The 18104-nt window shown below is 47.9% G+C and overlaps 1 protein-coding gene across 1 annotated transcript in view; it reads right to left on the reverse strand.

Annotated features, from left to right (window-relative positions):
• GRIK3 (glutamate ionotropic receptor kainate type subunit 3) overlaps positions 1 to 15506 on the reverse strand; it is a 377710-nt gene extending 362204 nt beyond the window's left edge. The window contains exon 1 of the mRNA XM_070950070.1: positions 15377 to 15506. Coding sequence (XP_070806171.1) covers positions 15377 to 15506 — 130 coding nt within the window. The remainder of the gene's footprint in view (positions 1 to 15376) is intronic.
• Between the last annotated feature and the right edge of the window lie 2598 nt (positions 15507 to 18104).

Genomic DNA, 18104 nt, shown 5'->3' on the forward strand with positions numbered 1-18104 from the left:
AAAGGAATGGAAAAAGGAGATACTAAAAGTAGAATCAGAAACATTCCAACAAAGAAGAAAATGGAGGAAAGCATAAAAAAATAAGAGTAGTAGACAAAAAAAGCTAGTGATGAACTGAACAACAGTTTCCAGAAGATATCATGCGAGGCATGTAGTTAAAGAAGAGCACCCAAAGTACCCCAGACTTGGAGAGAGAAGATCAGGACAGTTACAACTGATGTTAAGCAGGTATTCTAGGAGCAATAAGAAAATGTTTCTTCAGATATGTCCAGAATAAAAAGAAGAAACCAGAACAAGTATTCAACTGTTCAGTGAAGATGGGAAAAAGCTGACAGATGCACAGAAATTGCTCTCTACCAGGAAATTATAGGAGCTGGTAGAGCTGAAAAAGCAGCCTAGGCCTGCATTGGGTTTTTTTTAGTAGCAGCGGCACATTGCTGACTCATACTTAAATGGTGGTCCAAAAGGACACCTAGATCCCTCTTCAGTTACTGTTGCTGAGCTAGGTACTGCCTCTTTAATACCAGTGCTTTTGATTTTTCCTGCCTGCACAGAACTGAACTGAATCTTGTTGGATAGGGCCCAATGCTCAAGTCTGTCAAGGTCCCTCTGAATCTTGAGTCTGCCTTTCAGTTACCCCCAGCTTGGCATCATTCACAAATTTGATGAGCTGCCCTTTTATCACCTCATCTAGATCATTTATGAAGAGTTGAAGAGCACTGATCCCCAAAACAGAACCTTGAAGTACCCCACTGAATGCTTCCCTCCATTTAGATGCAGTCCCATTAAGGAGTATGTTGAATGAAGTTTGTTAGACAGTTACAAATCCATCTGGTGCTGCCGTCTATCCCACATAAAAAAATGTGGAATAAATATCTAACAAATAAATAAATCTAGATATGGGCTGTACTGAACTCAGACTTCCTAAAAGACATACTGAATATCTTTTAACTCTTGTTCACTGGTAGAAGAAATTCGGGTTTCTTTTTATTCCATTTTGCAAACCCACTTTCTGTTAAAAATTATTCCCTCCCTTTGCTACTCCACTACTCCACTTTTACACTCCTTAGCCAATTTCAGGATGGGAGTTCTTTCCTTTAAAAGTAATAAAAAAACTAAATGGCTATCGACCACTTAAAGATTTTTCTCAAGTAATTACATTAGTTGATAAAAGCAAGAAGGGATGACCAAGCAGTTAATGCGCAATCGTTGTCTGTTTTTCTTAAACACGTTTCAGCCTTTCTTTTCCAGTCAAACATCACAAAGCAAAATCGACTCCTACGAGCAGAGCAGGGCTGACCGGATCCCTCAAGGAAATAGATCTTGAATAGATTTGTCCCCTTGTCATGCACAGCGGCGGCAGCAGCCATAGGCAGACCCGGAATCACAGAAGTGAAATCACGATTTTTCAATAAGCCACTCAGTGGCCAGCCTTTTCTTGAACATCAGGAAGAAAGAGAAGAGCAATGTTTATTTATTTACTTCATTTATGCCCTGCCACATTTCACATGGACTCATGGCAGTGTAGAATGAAAAACAAACAGCAATACAGAAATTATATAGAAATAATGACTCCTAAAACTGTCAAGCCCTTTCATAATTCATCATAATAAAATAAATTAATAATAGGCATGCAAGTAATGTGCCAGATCTTAAATGAATTCTCCTTCTGGATTGCTCAGGGGTTATGGCTTTTCTAAAAGTCAGCAGCAGCAATAGGAGCCATCCTGCCTGGTGACAGGCTGTTCCAGGTGGGGCTCCTCTCACTTGCCCGATTCTCGGGGCAGAGGAGCCCAGAGCATCCCAGCCAGGGATCCCCATGGTGGACATGAAGGCTTGACCTGGGCTGGCCGCTTCTAAGTCTAAGCAGGAGTTTCTGGCTACATGGTATTAAGCGTGAAGAGCTGTTCCTGCCCTCCCACAAGCATACAAGGGGGACCAACTGCAGCTTCCAACCACGGTGCCAAAGCCTGGGCAAGGGAGAAGGGTCCCCCTAGCCAGGACCTCAAGCTCTAGAAGAAAAGGTCACCGAGCAAAGCTGACTGAAGCTCTGCCCCCCCACAGCCCCCACTTGCTTATCTAGGCGGCTCCCCCAGCCTAGTCCTCTTACTCTTCATGCAATTCTCTTTCCAGATAGGCATCATAAAGATCAAGAAGCCAAAGAAAATAAAAGCATACGATAAAAAGGGAAACAACAGAAAGTAGCTCACACCAGCATTCTCTGCAACACAGGTATGACCACAATTGAGCCTGTTGCTAAGCAAGACAGTAGTTTTGTCCCACTTTGCAACTTTTCTTGCCACAGTTGCTAAGTGAAATCACTGCAATTGTTAATAAACCAGTTGTTAAGTCAATCTGTCTTCCACATTGACTCTGCATTTCAGAAGGTCGCAAAAGATGATCAGAGGATCCTGGGCCTCTGCAACCATCATAAACAGGAACCAGTTGCCAAGCATCCAAATTTTGATCACATGACCATGGGAATGCTGCAATGGTTGTAAACGTGAAAAATGGTGATGGGTCACTTTTTTCAGTGCCATTGTAACTTTAAAGAGTCACTAAATGAATGGTTGTTAAGTCAAGCATTACCTTTATTATCCACTACGTTTCTACCAGCATTTGCACGTCTAAACACATTGAGGACTACCTGTACTCCACAGAACTCCCTATGAGTTTACCCACACAGCCACTTCCAATCTGCTTCCTCCCATCAGATACCCTTCTGCATCTCCAGAATGGGACCAGGGGATGCTGCTTTCTGGTTTGCTACGCTGCACTCTTTTCTATAAAAAAGAGTGATTTATGGTTTAACCTGGTTGAAAATCAGAGGTCACCAACTCTTGGAAAAGGCTACCACCGATACCTCTATAGAATCTGGGTAGTGTTGGTGCCCTACTGTCTTGGCATTCACTATCCAATGTATTTATTTCCCTCAAAGAAATATTATCATCTTGATCTAACAAGCATAGACTGCAACAAAGACTTCATCTCTCTTGACTGCAACGCATTTGCCCAAATAAGGCTGCCGCATCAGCGTTCTTGCAACTGAGAGAGAATGTAAAGAGTTGGGATACTCTCAGGTTCCTTCCTTTCAGTTTTCCAAAGTGATTATCAACCTGTCAATTGGTCAATCTCTTGACCACTAATGTCTTTTGGCTACTATCTAGTGGTCAATTGACCCAGCTACTATTATTGAAGAGTTGGTGTTTGAGAAAATCTTTTCCTGTGTATGCATATGTGGCTACCTCAAGCAACCATTCAAAATATATTGAATAAAATATGGGAAAGTTGGGATTCTCTCAGCCAAAATAACATTGTGGAACAGAACTCACTAATTCGATGAAAGGGGTCTCGATTCCCCAGACTGTTGGCATGGAAAATCTTGGACCAGCACAACATGGAAAACATAACTTCTGCACCACAAGTCAGGAGTTTTTGGAACAGACCAGGTGACATCGTGAGGCTGTCCTTGGCAACGAGCAACCGGGCAAGGCAAGAAGCCAGTGTCAGGGCACTCCATCCTGGCAAACCAACTTTGTTTCTATTTTGTCCATACACCACTTCCTAAGATATCTTTTGTTCATTTAGTGTCTCACCTATTTTTTATCCCAGATCCCATCAAAAAATCTGATCCAGTCATGAGTTTCTCCGACTTCCTCTTGATTCAGATACAGATACAGATTAACAGAGTTGGAAGGGATCTTGCAGGTCATCTAGTCCAACCCCCCACCCAAGCAGACCCTACATTATTTCTGACAAATGGCAGTTCAGTCTCTTCTTGAAAGATTCCAGTGATGAAGCTCCCACAATTTCTGAAGGCAACTTCTGTTCCATGGCTTGATTGTTCTCACTGTCAGAAAAGTTCTCCTTATTTCATGATCTTGGGAGTCTGCTAAGGTGGAGGGGGTAAACAGCCATATGTGCATCATTATGCAAATCATTGTGCCCAACTTACTTACATCTATCAGGATGCAAGTATGCAAAGGCAGCATTTGTTTGAAGATGCCTCCATGCCCATGTCCTTATTTGCCCCTGTCATTGCTGCCACCCAACATCAAGAGGAGCGGAAGTCTAAGAATGTCATGATCAGATGGAGCTGTTCCAGGATTACTGTGGCTTCATGTGGATAGCCCTGCTATTGGCCCATCGCATATTCCATCATGTACATACTTTGGGATTCATCCTCATGTCTTCTCTCTCTCTGGCCAAATCGCCTAAGCGATTTCTTTTGAGCTGGTTACACAATTCTGTATTCAAGTCACATTCATCTCTCATCCAGCCAGACTCTCTCCTTTTAACCATACAAACAGGCTCAGATCTCACTTTTATATCACAAAGCAAGTCAAAGGACCTCTTACACTATTTTCAGTGCTCATAATATATGGACATAAAGATTGCTCTCGACCTACAACCATAACTGAGTCTAAAATTTTCATTGCTAAGCAAGACAGTTGTTAAGTGAGTTTTGTCACAGATGTTAAGTGAATCACTGCAGTTGTTAAGTTAGTAACACAGCTGTTAAGTGAATCTGGCTTCCCCATTGACTTATCAGAAGGTTGCAAAAGGGGATCATATGACCCAGGACACTGCGACCATCATGAATATATTCCAGTTGCCAAGCCTCTGAATTTTGCTCACATGACCACAGGGCAACAGTGTGAAAAAGGGTAATAAGTCACTTTTTTCAGTGCCATTGTAACTTCAAACGGTCACTAAGTGAATGGTTGTAACTCAAATATTATCATATTATCTACTATAGTTCTATCAGCATTTGCACATCATTTCTTATCCATTTTTCCATTTTTCTACTGTATAAAGTACACAAAGAGCCTTGGTAGTACAGTGGTTTAATGCACCCTGTAATTAACACAGCTGCCTGCAATTACTGCAGGTTCGAATCTCGCCAGGCTCAAGGTTGACTCAGCCTTCCATCCTTTCTAAGGTAGGTAAACTGAGGACCCAATTTGTGGGGGCAATAAGCTGACTTTGTATAAATATACAAAAGGATGAAGGCTATTGCTGAGCACATTGTAAGCCGCCCTAAGTCTCCGGAGAAGGGCGGCATATAAATCAAATTTTAAAAAAAAAATTCTTCCTTTTGCTGCTGCTTCTTTCTTTCTTTTGGCCTTTTTGGTATAACTTATCCATTTCATTCTTTTTTCAAACATATTCTTGTGGTCTTTGATTCATTAATTTTCAAACCATTGTTGGTTTACAATCTACAATGTCAAATACAATCTATTTGACATTCATTGCTCATTTGGTTCTCAACCAACAACATCGCATAATCTGTAAACTAAGGAGAAATTTCCTGATGGTTAGAACAATTAATCAGTAGATCAGTTTCGTTCCAGAAGTTGTGGGTGCTCCATCACTGGAGGCTTTCAAAAAAAAGACTGGACAACCATTTGCCTGAAATGGTATTAGAGTCTCCTGCTCTCGCAGGGGGTTGGACCAGAAGACCTCTGAAGTCCCTTCCAAGTCCCTTCTTCTATGTTCTATGACTCATTTGTCAAGAATCCCATTTATGCTCTACTTCCATCATATCTGTTCTTCCTGCATTCAGCAACTTACTTCCATTCAGTATTTGCATACCTCTTTCCGTAATTCACTAGGCAGCATGATGGCTCAGTGCTTATGACACTGAGCTTGATAGCTGGGTTCAAGACTCAAGAATCACACAATGGTGTGAGCACCAGTTTTCGCCTAGCTCCTGCCCACCTACCGGTAGCAGTTTGAAAGCATGCAAATGCAAGTAGGTAGATAGGTACCACTTCGATGGAGAGAAAGCACCACTCCACAATGTCATGCTGGCTACATCTTCAGACAACAATGGCTCAATGTCTTGAATTGGAGATGAGCCAGTGGTGAAATCCAATTTTTTTTACTACCGGTTCTGCGGGCGTGGCTTGGTAGGCGTGGCAGGGGAAGGATACTGCAAAATCTCCATTCCCACCACACTCTGGGGCCAGCCAGAGGTGGTATTTGCCGGTTCTCCGAACTACTCAAAATTTCCGCTACCGGTTCTCCGAACTGCTCAAAATTTCCGCTACCAGTTCTCCAGAACCTGTCAGAACCTGCTGGATTTCACCCCTGAGATAAGCACCATCTCCTAGAGTCGGCAACGACTAGCAGAGAAAAATCTGCAGAGACTCCTTTCCTTTTCCATAATTCAAACCTGTTCACTATATCATATGCTTACTCTAAACCTGCGCTACTAGCAAACAGCAGGGAAAGACTTTTCAGTGGCTGACAATAACTAATTGTGGGGAGAAGGACACCCCAGGCAATTATATCTGTCATGGACGCAGAATGGAGTCAGGAAGGAAGCAACATTGTCAGCAATGAAATAGAAAGAACGCAGGCTGGGAAAATTGCAGTGAATTTGCCCAAGTGCAGACTACAATCCAAGCAAAGAGCTCTTTGCAGCAATGAAAATAGTATAATGCCAGCCTATGATGGTTTTCCCAATGGAGAGAATTTCCTTCACCAGAATCCTGGGAGGAGAAGCCAGAACCAATGGAGACCGCAGTGATCCACTGGCCTTATTTTTGGGTGGGCTTCAGAGGAAGATAGCAATAGCAATAAAACTTAGACTTATATACAGCTTCATAGTGCTTTTACAGCCCTCTCTAAGCAGTTTTACAGAGTCAGCACATTGCCCCAAGCAATCTGAGTCCTCATTTTACCCACCTCGGAAGGATGGAAGGCTGAGTCAACCTTGAGCCTGGTGATATCTGAACTGCTGAAGTGCAGCTAGCAGTCAGGTGAAGTAGCCTGCAGTGCTGCACTGTAACTACTGTGCCACCTCGGCTCTCAGATGAAGTCAATCAATCTTGGCAAGCCCCTTTTTAGCCAGGTGATTTGAAAAATGTGGATAGATGAATAAGGAGAACCCCTTCACCCAGCTTTTCCAGCTAATAATCTGGACAAAGCAGAACTGGCCTTGCGGATAAGAGTGCCTCTTATGGCAACAGTTTTATGATTTCAAAGATGCAACATTGAAACGTTCACTCCAGAAACTCATCCTAGAGCAGCTTGTGGGAATTATAGGACAATTTGAAATATTAATTCTTGGTCAGGCAGCTGAGATGCTTGGAATACACAATCTCTGTTTGCAGGAGTGCCTCAGCTGTATAAAAAAAATACTGGCTGGATTCAATCACATGCTGAATGAGAATACATAAACTAAGATTATGCCCTGCTGCTGCTGGAGCTTCAGGTACTGTAGTAGAAAGAAACGGACCTGCATAAACTGTCTGGGCTTAGCCTTGACTGCATCAAGTCCAAGACGTGGCAAGATATCCTCCATAAGGCTCATCTTCATTTGGGCACCACATGCACTTCAGTTTTGTGCTTCTATTTGTAACTTCTGAAAACCGAGCAGCCAGCACTGGTTACCAATTACTTTCTGGCCACGACTCTCTTACACCTAACTCAGCTGAAACATGGGCTGCTCAGATCCCTCAAGGGACAAGTTGTTCCAGGACACCTAGATGCTGAGTTTGATGATCAGAAATGTTGGCAGTTCGGCAGTTCAAATCCCTAGTATAGGTCTCCTGTGTGAGCGGGGGGTTGGAGTAGATGACCTCCAAAGTCCCTTCCAACTCTGTTACTGTTATCCATTACCCAAGTTGTCACACTGGGAGTTTTGCACCACAGATTTGTGAAAGAAAAAGGGGCCTCTGAAAGCAGCAAGATTTCTCATGCAAGGGTGGCAGCTAATATTGAACCTGGAAGGCATTTAGTCAGAACTTCAGATTTCAGCGGGGGGGGGGGGGACCCAGCCTGGGCTTGAGTATAGTCTAGTTGAGGCTCCCAGGGCCTCCAGGATTCTCCCTCCAGCAAGCAAAGACTGGGGGGGGGGCAGAGGATCACAGAGGGGAAAAAAACCTGGATTGGCCCAGCCTCTGACCCTTGCTGAGCCACAAAATTGTGCAGGAGGGGAGGGGGTAGAAGGCATCTTGGACCATTTAGTCGAACCTTCTGCCCAGTGCAGGAATCCCCTGCAGCAGCAGCAGCAGCATCCCTGACAGATGATCATCCAACACTTCCAGCAAAGGACAGTCCCAATGCAGTCTATTCCTCTGCAACCTTTTCAGATGTGCAAGCAAATTCTGCTTCCTTGCTCCTTCTTTCTTGTTTTGTCTTCTGTAAAAAAAACTCTGAAGAATTCTGCCCTGTCTTCCAGATGGTAGCCCTTCAGGTCCAGCTAGTAGGTCTTCTCCAAGCTAAGCAGACCCAACACCTCCAACCATTACATTTTTGTTTCCAGGATTCCCTCGGCTGCTTTCTCTCATGTTCAGTGTGTCGAAGCCCTTCCTAAAAAGTAGAGCCCAGAGCTGGATGCCATATTCTTGGCATAGTCTGTGTAATATCCAATAGACAGGAATTCCCATTCTTCAGATTCTCTTTCACATGTGCAAAATCTTGAGGAAGGAATGTGAACACATGACCTGAAAAAATGTGCTTTGTGTCGAGACAATAAAAAGTTGAACAGCAGAAGAAAGCACCATATGTAGAAAGACAATTTTGATGAGGAGTGCGGGAGGAGGAATTGCAAAATGTTTACTAAGGAGGTTGGCGGCTCAACTCTGTAGCCAGAATCTCTTGGGGCTTTCCCCCCATGTTTTTCAAATTGTTTCTCATTTCTGTCACCCTTGGTTCTACAAACTTTTGAGCAGTTGCAAAGTACAGAGGGGGTCTGCATTGTTTAGAGTTGAAGAAATAAAATGAATTTCAAGGAGCCTTGGTAGTACAGTGGTTTAATGCACCCTGTTATTAACACAGCTGCCTGCAATTTCTGCAGGTTCGAATCTTACCAGGCTCAAGGTTGACTCAGCCTTCCATCCTTTCTAAGGTAGGTTAAATGAGGACCCAGTTTGTGGGGGCAATAAGCTGACTTTGTATAAATATACAAAAGTATGAAGGCTATTACTTAACGCCTTGTAAGCCGCCCTGAGTCTCTGAAGAAGGGCGGCATATAAATCAAATTAAAAAAAAAATACAATTACCTAAAAACCGAACCTGTTTCTGCAACAAGAGCTTAGAAATGCACCATATTAGGTGGCAAACAAGCAAAGTCTGGCATATTTTCTGCCCATCTCTGTAAAGAAACAGCAAGTTGGGCCAGTGGCATCCTGGCAGCAAAAGAAGTTGGGCCACAACAGACGCTGCCAAGCCAACAGTCCAGTCTCCAGACGTTGAGCTTGACTTGAGGGCATCTTGTCTTGAGCTGCTTTGGGAGTGGGAGACAGGGTACCAGCCTAGGTATGAGACACTTGATGTTAGCCAAAGGCCAAGAAGCAATGAGCCAACCAAGAGCTGACACACACCTGCCCTCTGCTGACTGTCCACGGCAGCTGGAGCAGCTGCTGTGATTCAAAACCTGCCCTGGGCTCTGCAATAGATCAGCTTCATCTCAACTGGCAAACTAGGAGCTGGAGAGGACTTGGAATCACGTTAAAAGGACAAGATGGACCACATTAATCTGTGAGTGGATTGCAGAGCTCTCTAAGCCACAGTCGAACCAAGGATTTATTACAAACACAAAAACACAGGCTTCACTAGGGAGAAATGGTGAAAATTCACTGCCAGCCTCATGAGGTAGATTCTTCTATATAGCACGAAGGATGGGAACACAACACTCATGTATACATGCACAGAGCTTGGCTAGACTATCAGAAATTACCTGGGATTTGTGCACAAAAAACTAGCCTAACACAGCATACTTAGAATGAAGCCGTAGCCATTTGCAGAAAGCAGCTGTTTGGTTTTGAAAAAACAGTAGCCGGCTTTCCCACCGCAGCCCTGACTCCGTCTCAAGGCTGGCTGCCTCTCCTCCTGAAGGCTGCAGAATCAGGACTGAGTCACTACAGCCGCTGGCTACCAAGAGGCCCTCTTGACGCTTTAGCCTGACATTCATCTCGCTAGCCAGCATTTCCCCACCTGCCTTCATACCAAAATAAGAGCACCTGGAGCGGCTGACCAACGGCTCAAAGCTTGACCAGCATCAGCCTCAGAAAGCTGCTTTCACAATCTCCATAAAAATACAAAGATCCTCACCTGATCAGAAATCAATCCCCCCGAGGCAAGATTAGATCTGCTCGTGTTAAGGAACTCGTGAATTTGCTCCGCAGATAAAGTTTTTGCAGATAAAGACAATTTTACTACCTGCTGGGACTTTCCTCTAAATTTATAACTCCCCAAAGGAGTCAGAATGTCAACAGTGAACAGGACTCTGCATTAACTTTCCAGGTTCTTCTGGGCTCTTTTATGTGCAAGGAATGCGTGCAACATGAGAACCCAGTTCATTATTGCTATAAACTCCATCAGTTTTGTGTCCATACCAAGGAGGGGTTAAGAACTGTGAAAAGGCCTCTGTGGATTCATTTGCAGATTTGCTTTAATTTGGTGGTTCACCAAAATCAGACTCTTTTGCCTCAGGATTATCAGCAGCATCCAGGCAGTACATCTAAATATTGGCAGGTACAAAAGAAAGATGGCTCCTTTCATTTCGACAGATTAAGCACCACTTCATCTTCTCCCTAGTTTCTTCCTCGTGGATGAAAAGTCTGTGGGAAGTCTACATTTATTTCAGCATTTAAAATATTAGGCAATTTCCTCCACATTCAAAGATTCTGTTTTCCAACACTATCACCCAACAGTTGAAAAAAAATAAATCACAGGATGTTTCCAGATTCTCCCATTGTTCAAGTAGCCAGAATGTTGCTTCTGTTGGCTACCTTCTCTGTGCTGGGATTCAAAATATCTTTGGGAAGCACTTGGAGCTAGCAGAGCAGCTCCTCAAGGTAACGTTTCCTAACCTAGGTGATCTGTTCCAGGCCTTTGGGGGAGGGGGGTGTCTCAAGCTGGTTGCCTGGGGCAGGTGGGAGGGTGACCAGCACACCCCCAACTCTCTTCAGGCTATGTCTGCCATATAACGAAGACACACACACACACACACACACACACACACACACACACCAGCCTGCCAGGTCTCTCTTCCCCCACTTTGCCCTCTCTGAAAGGGCTGTGCCTCAGCGGCACACAGAGCAAGGGCTTTGCCAGCAGCAGCCCAGAGATACGAAACCATTGCCTTGCAAGAGGAGAGGAGAGGCTAGCTCCGCTTCCAGTTTGGCTAGTTTGGCTCTGAAGTGGAACTGCCCTCCCGGAAAATTATCCTGAGCACCCCAGTCTTTTACAAACATTTCCACGCCAGCTTGACTTCAATAATATTGATTTTCAATTATGCTTCCGCCGAATGGAAGTCAAGTCATTGTTTTTCAAGGCACTGACCCAGGTTTGTAGCGGGACAAATTTCAGTGCTGAATTCAATACTGCATGAAAAACAAAGGGAGCCTTTTGAGCCCCTTTGCTGGTCCAGATATGGGAGAAAATCTATCATTTTCAAACTGCTCCCCTTCAGAGATCTGCCTTGACACAAAAAATGCAGAGCCGACATTCCTATGCTATGGATTTCAGAGCTCACAGGCACCATTGGCCCCCTGATTTATTTTCTCTGATCTTTCCACTTAAAAGCTGAATTTCGGTGAGTTCTTAATCGCAATTTTAGCCTGTGAGACTTTTTTTTCTTTAAATAACAGATTTTTTTTTCTTTTTAATAACGGATGTTATTAAAACAACAGTGAAATTATTATTAATGTGTAAGAAAATTTCAGGGAAACAACATGAGTCTTCGGAGAAAGGCGGCATACAAGTTGAACAAATAAATAAATAAAATTGAATAAATAAAGAGACAGAAAATAAATCCTCCAAACAGGAAAAATCCTGAAAATAATCAACCCATTTTCAAGGAAACATGAATTGAAATTGATCATGTGTACATCAATAACGAACGAGGTATTTTATTTCCACAAACACCAACACGCCTCTCTTCCTGCGTGCCCTGTACGTTATCCAAACAACAGGCGGGACAATCTCTTTTTCAGCCTGCCTCGTCTCTTCTTTCACCCTGAATGTTTCACAACTGGGGCCCCTTTTCCAGCTGCTACAGATGCCCACTACACAATCCCGTCTCCGTACTCCCTACAGCAGTAGCAGGAGATGGCGCAGCAGCAGATGCCTCTCCTGCAAGAGGCGACAGCCTGAGCCAGCCGTGCTGCCCTTCCAGAAGAGAAGGGCCTCGCCAGAGCTCCTGGCTGGGCTCCAGACCCTTCCAGTCTGAAGCACAATGCAGAGAAAGGTGGAGACGCCGCGGTGGGTGAACACAAGGGGGCCTGCTGCTGCTGCTGCTGCTGCTACTGCCGTGACACGCCTCTTGCCAAGGTTACGAATCTGCCCAGGATACGGAGATGGCTTTCTTCCCTTTCTTCCTCCTACCCCTTTCTAGACTCCACAAATATCTGACCCATTTTAACAAGGCATAATTTTCAGCCGAAGCTTCCATCTGCTTAATTATTTGCCTCAGCTATCAAAATATCAAATGTGACATTTCAAGGCTTAATATAATTAAAAAGGCTCTTGCTATTTCTGTTTGCCAGAGTTTTGCCTTCTTCTGATGGTTTCTGATGTGGAGGAGTGCAAGGAGGCAGACGGTGCGAGAAACGGCCCCTTTGGTGCTGCTGTCGGAGGGCGCAGAAGTTGGAGTAAAGAAGAAGAGCAGGCGAGAAATTCTCTTCAAGGTCCTGACCAAGCCAGAGGCTTTATACTCCCGCAAAGAACCAGACAGGGTGATTTCCAAAGCACTCACCAAATACAAGAAGCTTCCTCCGTGACACCAGCTAATAGCACTTAAGTCAATTAGGTTATTCAACTCTGCCATGTGTGGATTTGCTGCCTCCATTCCTGTGACAGCAATTACATTTTCTCCATCAGACATTACAAATGGTACTTAAAAAGGATTATGCTCAAAATTACATTCTACAAGAAAACCTAAATATAAAAACATCTGAGTTGATTTAGTCACAGAGAACAAGATTTCTTAGAAACAACTGAAAAATAGAGAGATGCTTTGTCTTGCTGGAGAAAAGAAAAATAATTTAACAACTAGAAAAATCCACAAACACTTACACCTCTATAGTGTTTTGCCCAGAATCAAAGCTCATAGCCATTTATTTGGCAGCTCCATCAAAATTCAGCGAGCTGCTTTGTTTTTAAATGCAACTTTTTATGGCCCTTTTGTTTTGAAATGTGCCTATAAAAGAAGGAAACCAATTAAGAATGCAGGATAGAAGAAATTCTTCATTTCTTAGAAAAGGAAAGATGGCAGAAAAGCATCAGAAAGACGGGCCGGCTTTGATCTAAACCTGAAACCGCTGCAGTTATTACAAATTCTCTTGTCATTGTTGAGTTTTCTTTTCATTCTGCACTTTGACAAAAAGGGATTTTGAGAGATTATTAATCTTAATTTTTTTAAAAAAAAAAACCTGGAATATCAGCTCCTTGAACCCAGTACCACCAACAACACAGAGCTGGAACATGACAATGACTAAAAGAATCTTCCTCCCATATGGATGAAGCTGTCTGGGGCGCACCTGAAAGCAGCCACAACAGCAGGAGCCCCTGAAAGCGATCCACCTGAGCAGAATGCCAAATCTCTAGTCACGCAAAGGATCCATTTTTCTTTCTGTAAAACCTCCCTCACTGGACCAAATTCCACCCCAAACTATCTTAACCTGGATCAAGTGAGATCAAATCCCCAACTGCCCTTCCTAAAAAGTCCTCTCAGATTCCAAATTTAAGCCTATATGACCCAACCTTTACAGAGCCAATTTGGTGCTGTGGTAAAGCCACCAGATGAGAAACTAGGAGACCCCAAATTCTAGACCTGCCTCAGGTCACTCTTTCTGGGTGACCTTGGGCCAGGCATTTTCTCTTAGCCCTAGGAAGGAAGCAATGGCACCCACTTCTGAAAAACCTTGGTTAAGACGACTGCAAGGGTTTGTCCAGGCAATCTCAGAAAACTGGACACAACTGAACAGATGAGAAAAGAAAAAAACCCTGTGCCCCTCCACACACACACACACACACACACAATAAACACCCATCCTCCCAAAAATCAATATATGTTTTCTCGGAGCAAAATCTGAACCTACTTTTTAAAATGAAGGGCTCTCATCCAAAACATTTGCAGCTGCATTTGCAACATTTCAGCCCGAAGGAGGCTTCCTTTGCCTGAAGCCGTTAGAATAAAAGAACCATCCCAGTCCCAGAGCAGCCTTGTGCCCTTCCAGTCCACCCTGAAATCAGGGCAAAGCAAGCCCCGCGCAGCCCCTCTGCGACTTCTAGGCTGGTGCCCCACGCAAAGCGCGCCGAGCCAAAGGATTGGGCCCCACTGCAGAGCACAGGAAGGTCAACGGCAAGGCTAGAAAGAGCTCATGGATTTGGGACGGAAGAACCACCGGCGGGTCGGCGAGCCTTTCTCAGCAGCATGTGGACCGCATGGAGTCCGTGGCTTAAGCAGGGAAACACACCTTTGCGGGGAACGCCCCCCTCCCGCCGCCCGAGGGGCAAAGGCCGGGGCCGCCATCGCCTTCCGCACCGCCTGAGAAAGGAGAACCGGCCCTGCAGGCCCGCCAGCCACAAAGAAAAAACACTTCCACGGACACTTTGAGTTTGGACAAGGGAGAGGCTCTCCGTCACTCCCACCCCGCTTGGCTGGAGGCATTTGACCCCGCAGAACGCCAAGGCGACCCGGGCTCTCCTTCGCCGAGGGCTCGGCGGCTCCGGAATTGCCCGGCCGGCGGTCCGCGCCCGGCCCTGGCAGGAGGCTCCGTCGCAGAGTAGGGCACAGGCTGGCATTCGCCCACCCTCCGAACTCGGCTACACAATGAACTTGCGCCGGAGGAACCCCGAGCAGCCGCGCGGATTAAGAGACCCGGAGCAAAACGGGGAGGCTGCGGAGGTTTTAATTAAGTCGCCCGGACAGCCCCGACTTTCCCGGTCACTTTTCCCCCGGCATACGGCTCGCCGTCCTGAAGCCTTCGGCCGACCCTACGAAGACTTCTCCGTCGGAGAAAGGGGGGTCGGGACAGACCGGCACAGGCCCCCCTTATAGACTGGGCTACTCCGTCACCCCCGCCGCCGTAAGAAGGGACGGCGGCCCGGCGCAGTCCTGCAGGATTTGCCGGCGCGGAGCACTCCGCCCGGCCGCCCCGCCAAACTCCGCTCCGCGTACCGGCCGGCTCTGCGCTCCCCGTCAAGGGCGCGCGGGTGGTCCCAGCCCTGGCCGGTGCGGCGCCCGTCTTCCCAGCGCACCACACCGGCCGGGAAACAGCCGGGAGACCGGCGGAGCCCGAACCTGCCCGTGCCAGAAACGTCCCGCTAGCCGACGCCCGCCGCGCGCTCCCGCCCGCCCCGGGGACCACAACTCGGGCGCCCTGCCCGACCCGACCCCCCCCCCGGCCTGGCTCACCGATGCGGATGACATGGGGCATGCCGCGGCAGGCGTGCAGCCAAAGGATTCCGAGCAGGGCGGCGGCGGCGGCGGCGGAGGCGCAGGAGCGGGCCAGCAGCGGGCGCGGGGCAAGGCAGCAGGTCAGCATCCTGGGCAGGAGGCGGGCGAGGCGCGGCCGAGCGTGCCCGGCTCAGGCTCCGGCTCCGGCTGGACCTCCGGCGAGGATGGGGCGCCCGGCGGCTGGGCGCGGCGGCAGAGGCGCGTCCGACTCGGGGCTGGCTGCGCCCGACGCAGCGGGGAGCATCGTAGTGGCTCCGGCGCGGGATGCGAAGAGGACGGAGCAACCGGAACGCCGCCGCCGCCCCGCCTGCCCTGCCACGCCCGGCTCGGCTTCCCTGTCCGCGGCGCCTCAGGCACCCGCGCTCGCGATCTCCCGGGACGGCGGGGCTGCGCGGGGCCGCTCAGCGGAGGAAGGCGTCCGCCTGGCGGGGGAGGCTCGGCCGAAAGGTGCAGGGGCTGGAGCCGCAGAGCCAGGCACGCCTTCCGCCCGGGAAGTCCTGCCCCTTCATCCCCGAAGGCCGGCGCGCGGAGAGGGGGGCCGGCGTGAGGGACAAAGTACTTTGCACATGCTCCACGGTCGCCGCTATTCTTTATCCGAGCCTTCTCGGGGGCGGCGGGCGGGCTGCCCCCCGAAGAAGCGGCCGGAGCGTCCCACTCGAGAAAATGCCCCAACTCGGGAAGACGGACTTCCGGGCGCAACGTGCGCACGTGATTCGAGGAGGAACCAAGGGGAGCCGGGTCTCTGAGCACGTGCAGAGCGTCTTCCCTTCTGCCAGAGTGGCGGCCTCCCAGGGAGCGAGAGCGGCCGGAGATCGGCGAGCGGACAGCCCGAGGATTCCCTGCTCGGGCCGGAGGGGCTGGTTCCTGCGCTGGGGAGGCTCCGGGCTCGGCTCGGAGCGTCCCGTTTCCAGGAAGCCGGGCGGAGGGGGGCAATTTAGAGGCGGGGCTCAGGTGGGCGGCGGCCAGGAAGGGGGGTCGCCGCCCCAGCTGCTCCGGCGAGGTAGCCGCGCTCCCGGGATTGGAGGAGGCGGCGGCGGCGGCAGAAGTCGGGGGGGGGGGACCAGCAGCGGTTGCCGGGGGAGAAGGTGGTCTGAAGAAGAGCCGAGCCGGCCTGCGTGTCTTTGCCGTCCTTGGCTTCTTGCCGTCGTTTTTTGCGTTTGGTTGTGTTCGAGCGGGCGTCGTCGGAAGTCCAAAGTGCTGCCCGCTCGATTTTCCTCTTCAGGTGGGCCGTGCGGGGAGGAAAAGGGAACCGTCGCCTTCTCCCTGCTCCCAGTCCGGGACCTGCATCACACCCCAAACTGGTCCTCGGGCACGGCTGGAAAGGGGCCCATACCTAGAGCAACCTCAAGGGCTGGTTGGACTTTGCTCCGTGGCTAGCAAAAGCTGCTGGCCAAGGAGAGGGCTGGATGACCTCTAGGCTTCACTGCCTTCCCTGGCATCACCTCCCAGGGGAAGGCCAGCCAATCTATAAATGCAGAGGGGGGGGAGCTAGAATAGCAGATTTAGTACCTGTAGGATGCCCATCCTACAGGTGACAGGGGCTGCAAAGTGTGCGGGAAGTAGGAGTGGCCCTTTTCCCAATGTCCAAAGACACGGCCTGTCTTCCACCACCCGGGCCGGGTAATTTCTGAGCAGAGCTGGAGTAATTTTCTGAAAGAGCGCTAACCTGAATGTAAAAATATTTTGGTGGACAGGTACAATAGGTGGAGGAGATCACCAGGTGAAATGGATGGCAAGTGAGCTTCATCCCCAAATAATGCTGCAAAACGGGTGGCCAAATCTGCCCAGGAGAAATGGGTGCGCTGCAGCACACTTCCATAGGTGTACAACAACGATTGACTGAGTGCAGCTGGCCTCACCAAGCACTTTCTGGCAAGGGGTTACTGAGCTACCCTCTTTCCCTGGACAATAGTTATTGTAGGAAGCTAGTCCAGAGGCTGTGCTGATAAATAGGACGACACTTAGCAATTCTCTGTGTGTCCTGGGAAATTATAGTAAAATATAAGGAAATAAAAAACAGCAACATGAGATTTCTGCGAACTGAAGCTGTGGAAAATGAGAGAAGCATAAACACACACACACGTAGAATGCTGCTGTCTTCCCTTTCCAAGAGAGTGCCCAGCCCCAGGCCGAGAGGAGCTGGCTGTCCGGTATCTATTGCAGCCATAGCAGCCCCAGAGAAGGGGATCTGTAGCAGACTCAGGGGACCGAATGGGCTAGGAAAATCAAGCATCAACTTTGAAAGGATGGCATTAGACTCCCTCCATGGTCATGGGTTGGGGATGAGACAAGACAATGTCATGAAGAGAGAGCAGGAAAAACGGGTCAGAGTCTTGCCTTGGGGAACCACAAAAAGAGCCTTCTAGATTTGAATTCCCCCAAAGACGTGGCCCTTCTCCCACCCACCCTAACTTCTTGCCCTAACACTGTCCTCCTATCTGGACTAAGACCATTTCTAAAAGAAGCTAAGAAATTGGGGGTGTCAAACTGTCAGTGACTCTGGGTAGCTGACAAAAATAAAAAAATAACCCTCCATCCCTGTGTTGACAACTATCAAATAAGCCACTTAATAGCTCCATCCCACTCGGGTCCCCAGGTCCTTTGGCAAAACCAGGTCTTTATGGCCTTGTGAAAGTGTCAAAGTGAGGGCCAATCTTATTTCCATGGAAATGATGTTCCATAGGGA

The sequence above is a fragment of the Pituophis catenifer genome, unplaced genomic scaffold (assembly GCF_029215685.1).
Source record: "Pituophis catenifer annectens isolate HBS135680 unplaced genomic scaffold, rPitCat1.0.hap2 SCAF_9, whole genome shotgun sequence".
In the NCBI taxonomy this organism is placed as follows: domain Eukaryota; kingdom Metazoa; phylum Chordata; class Lepidosauria; order Squamata; family Colubridae; genus Pituophis; species Pituophis catenifer.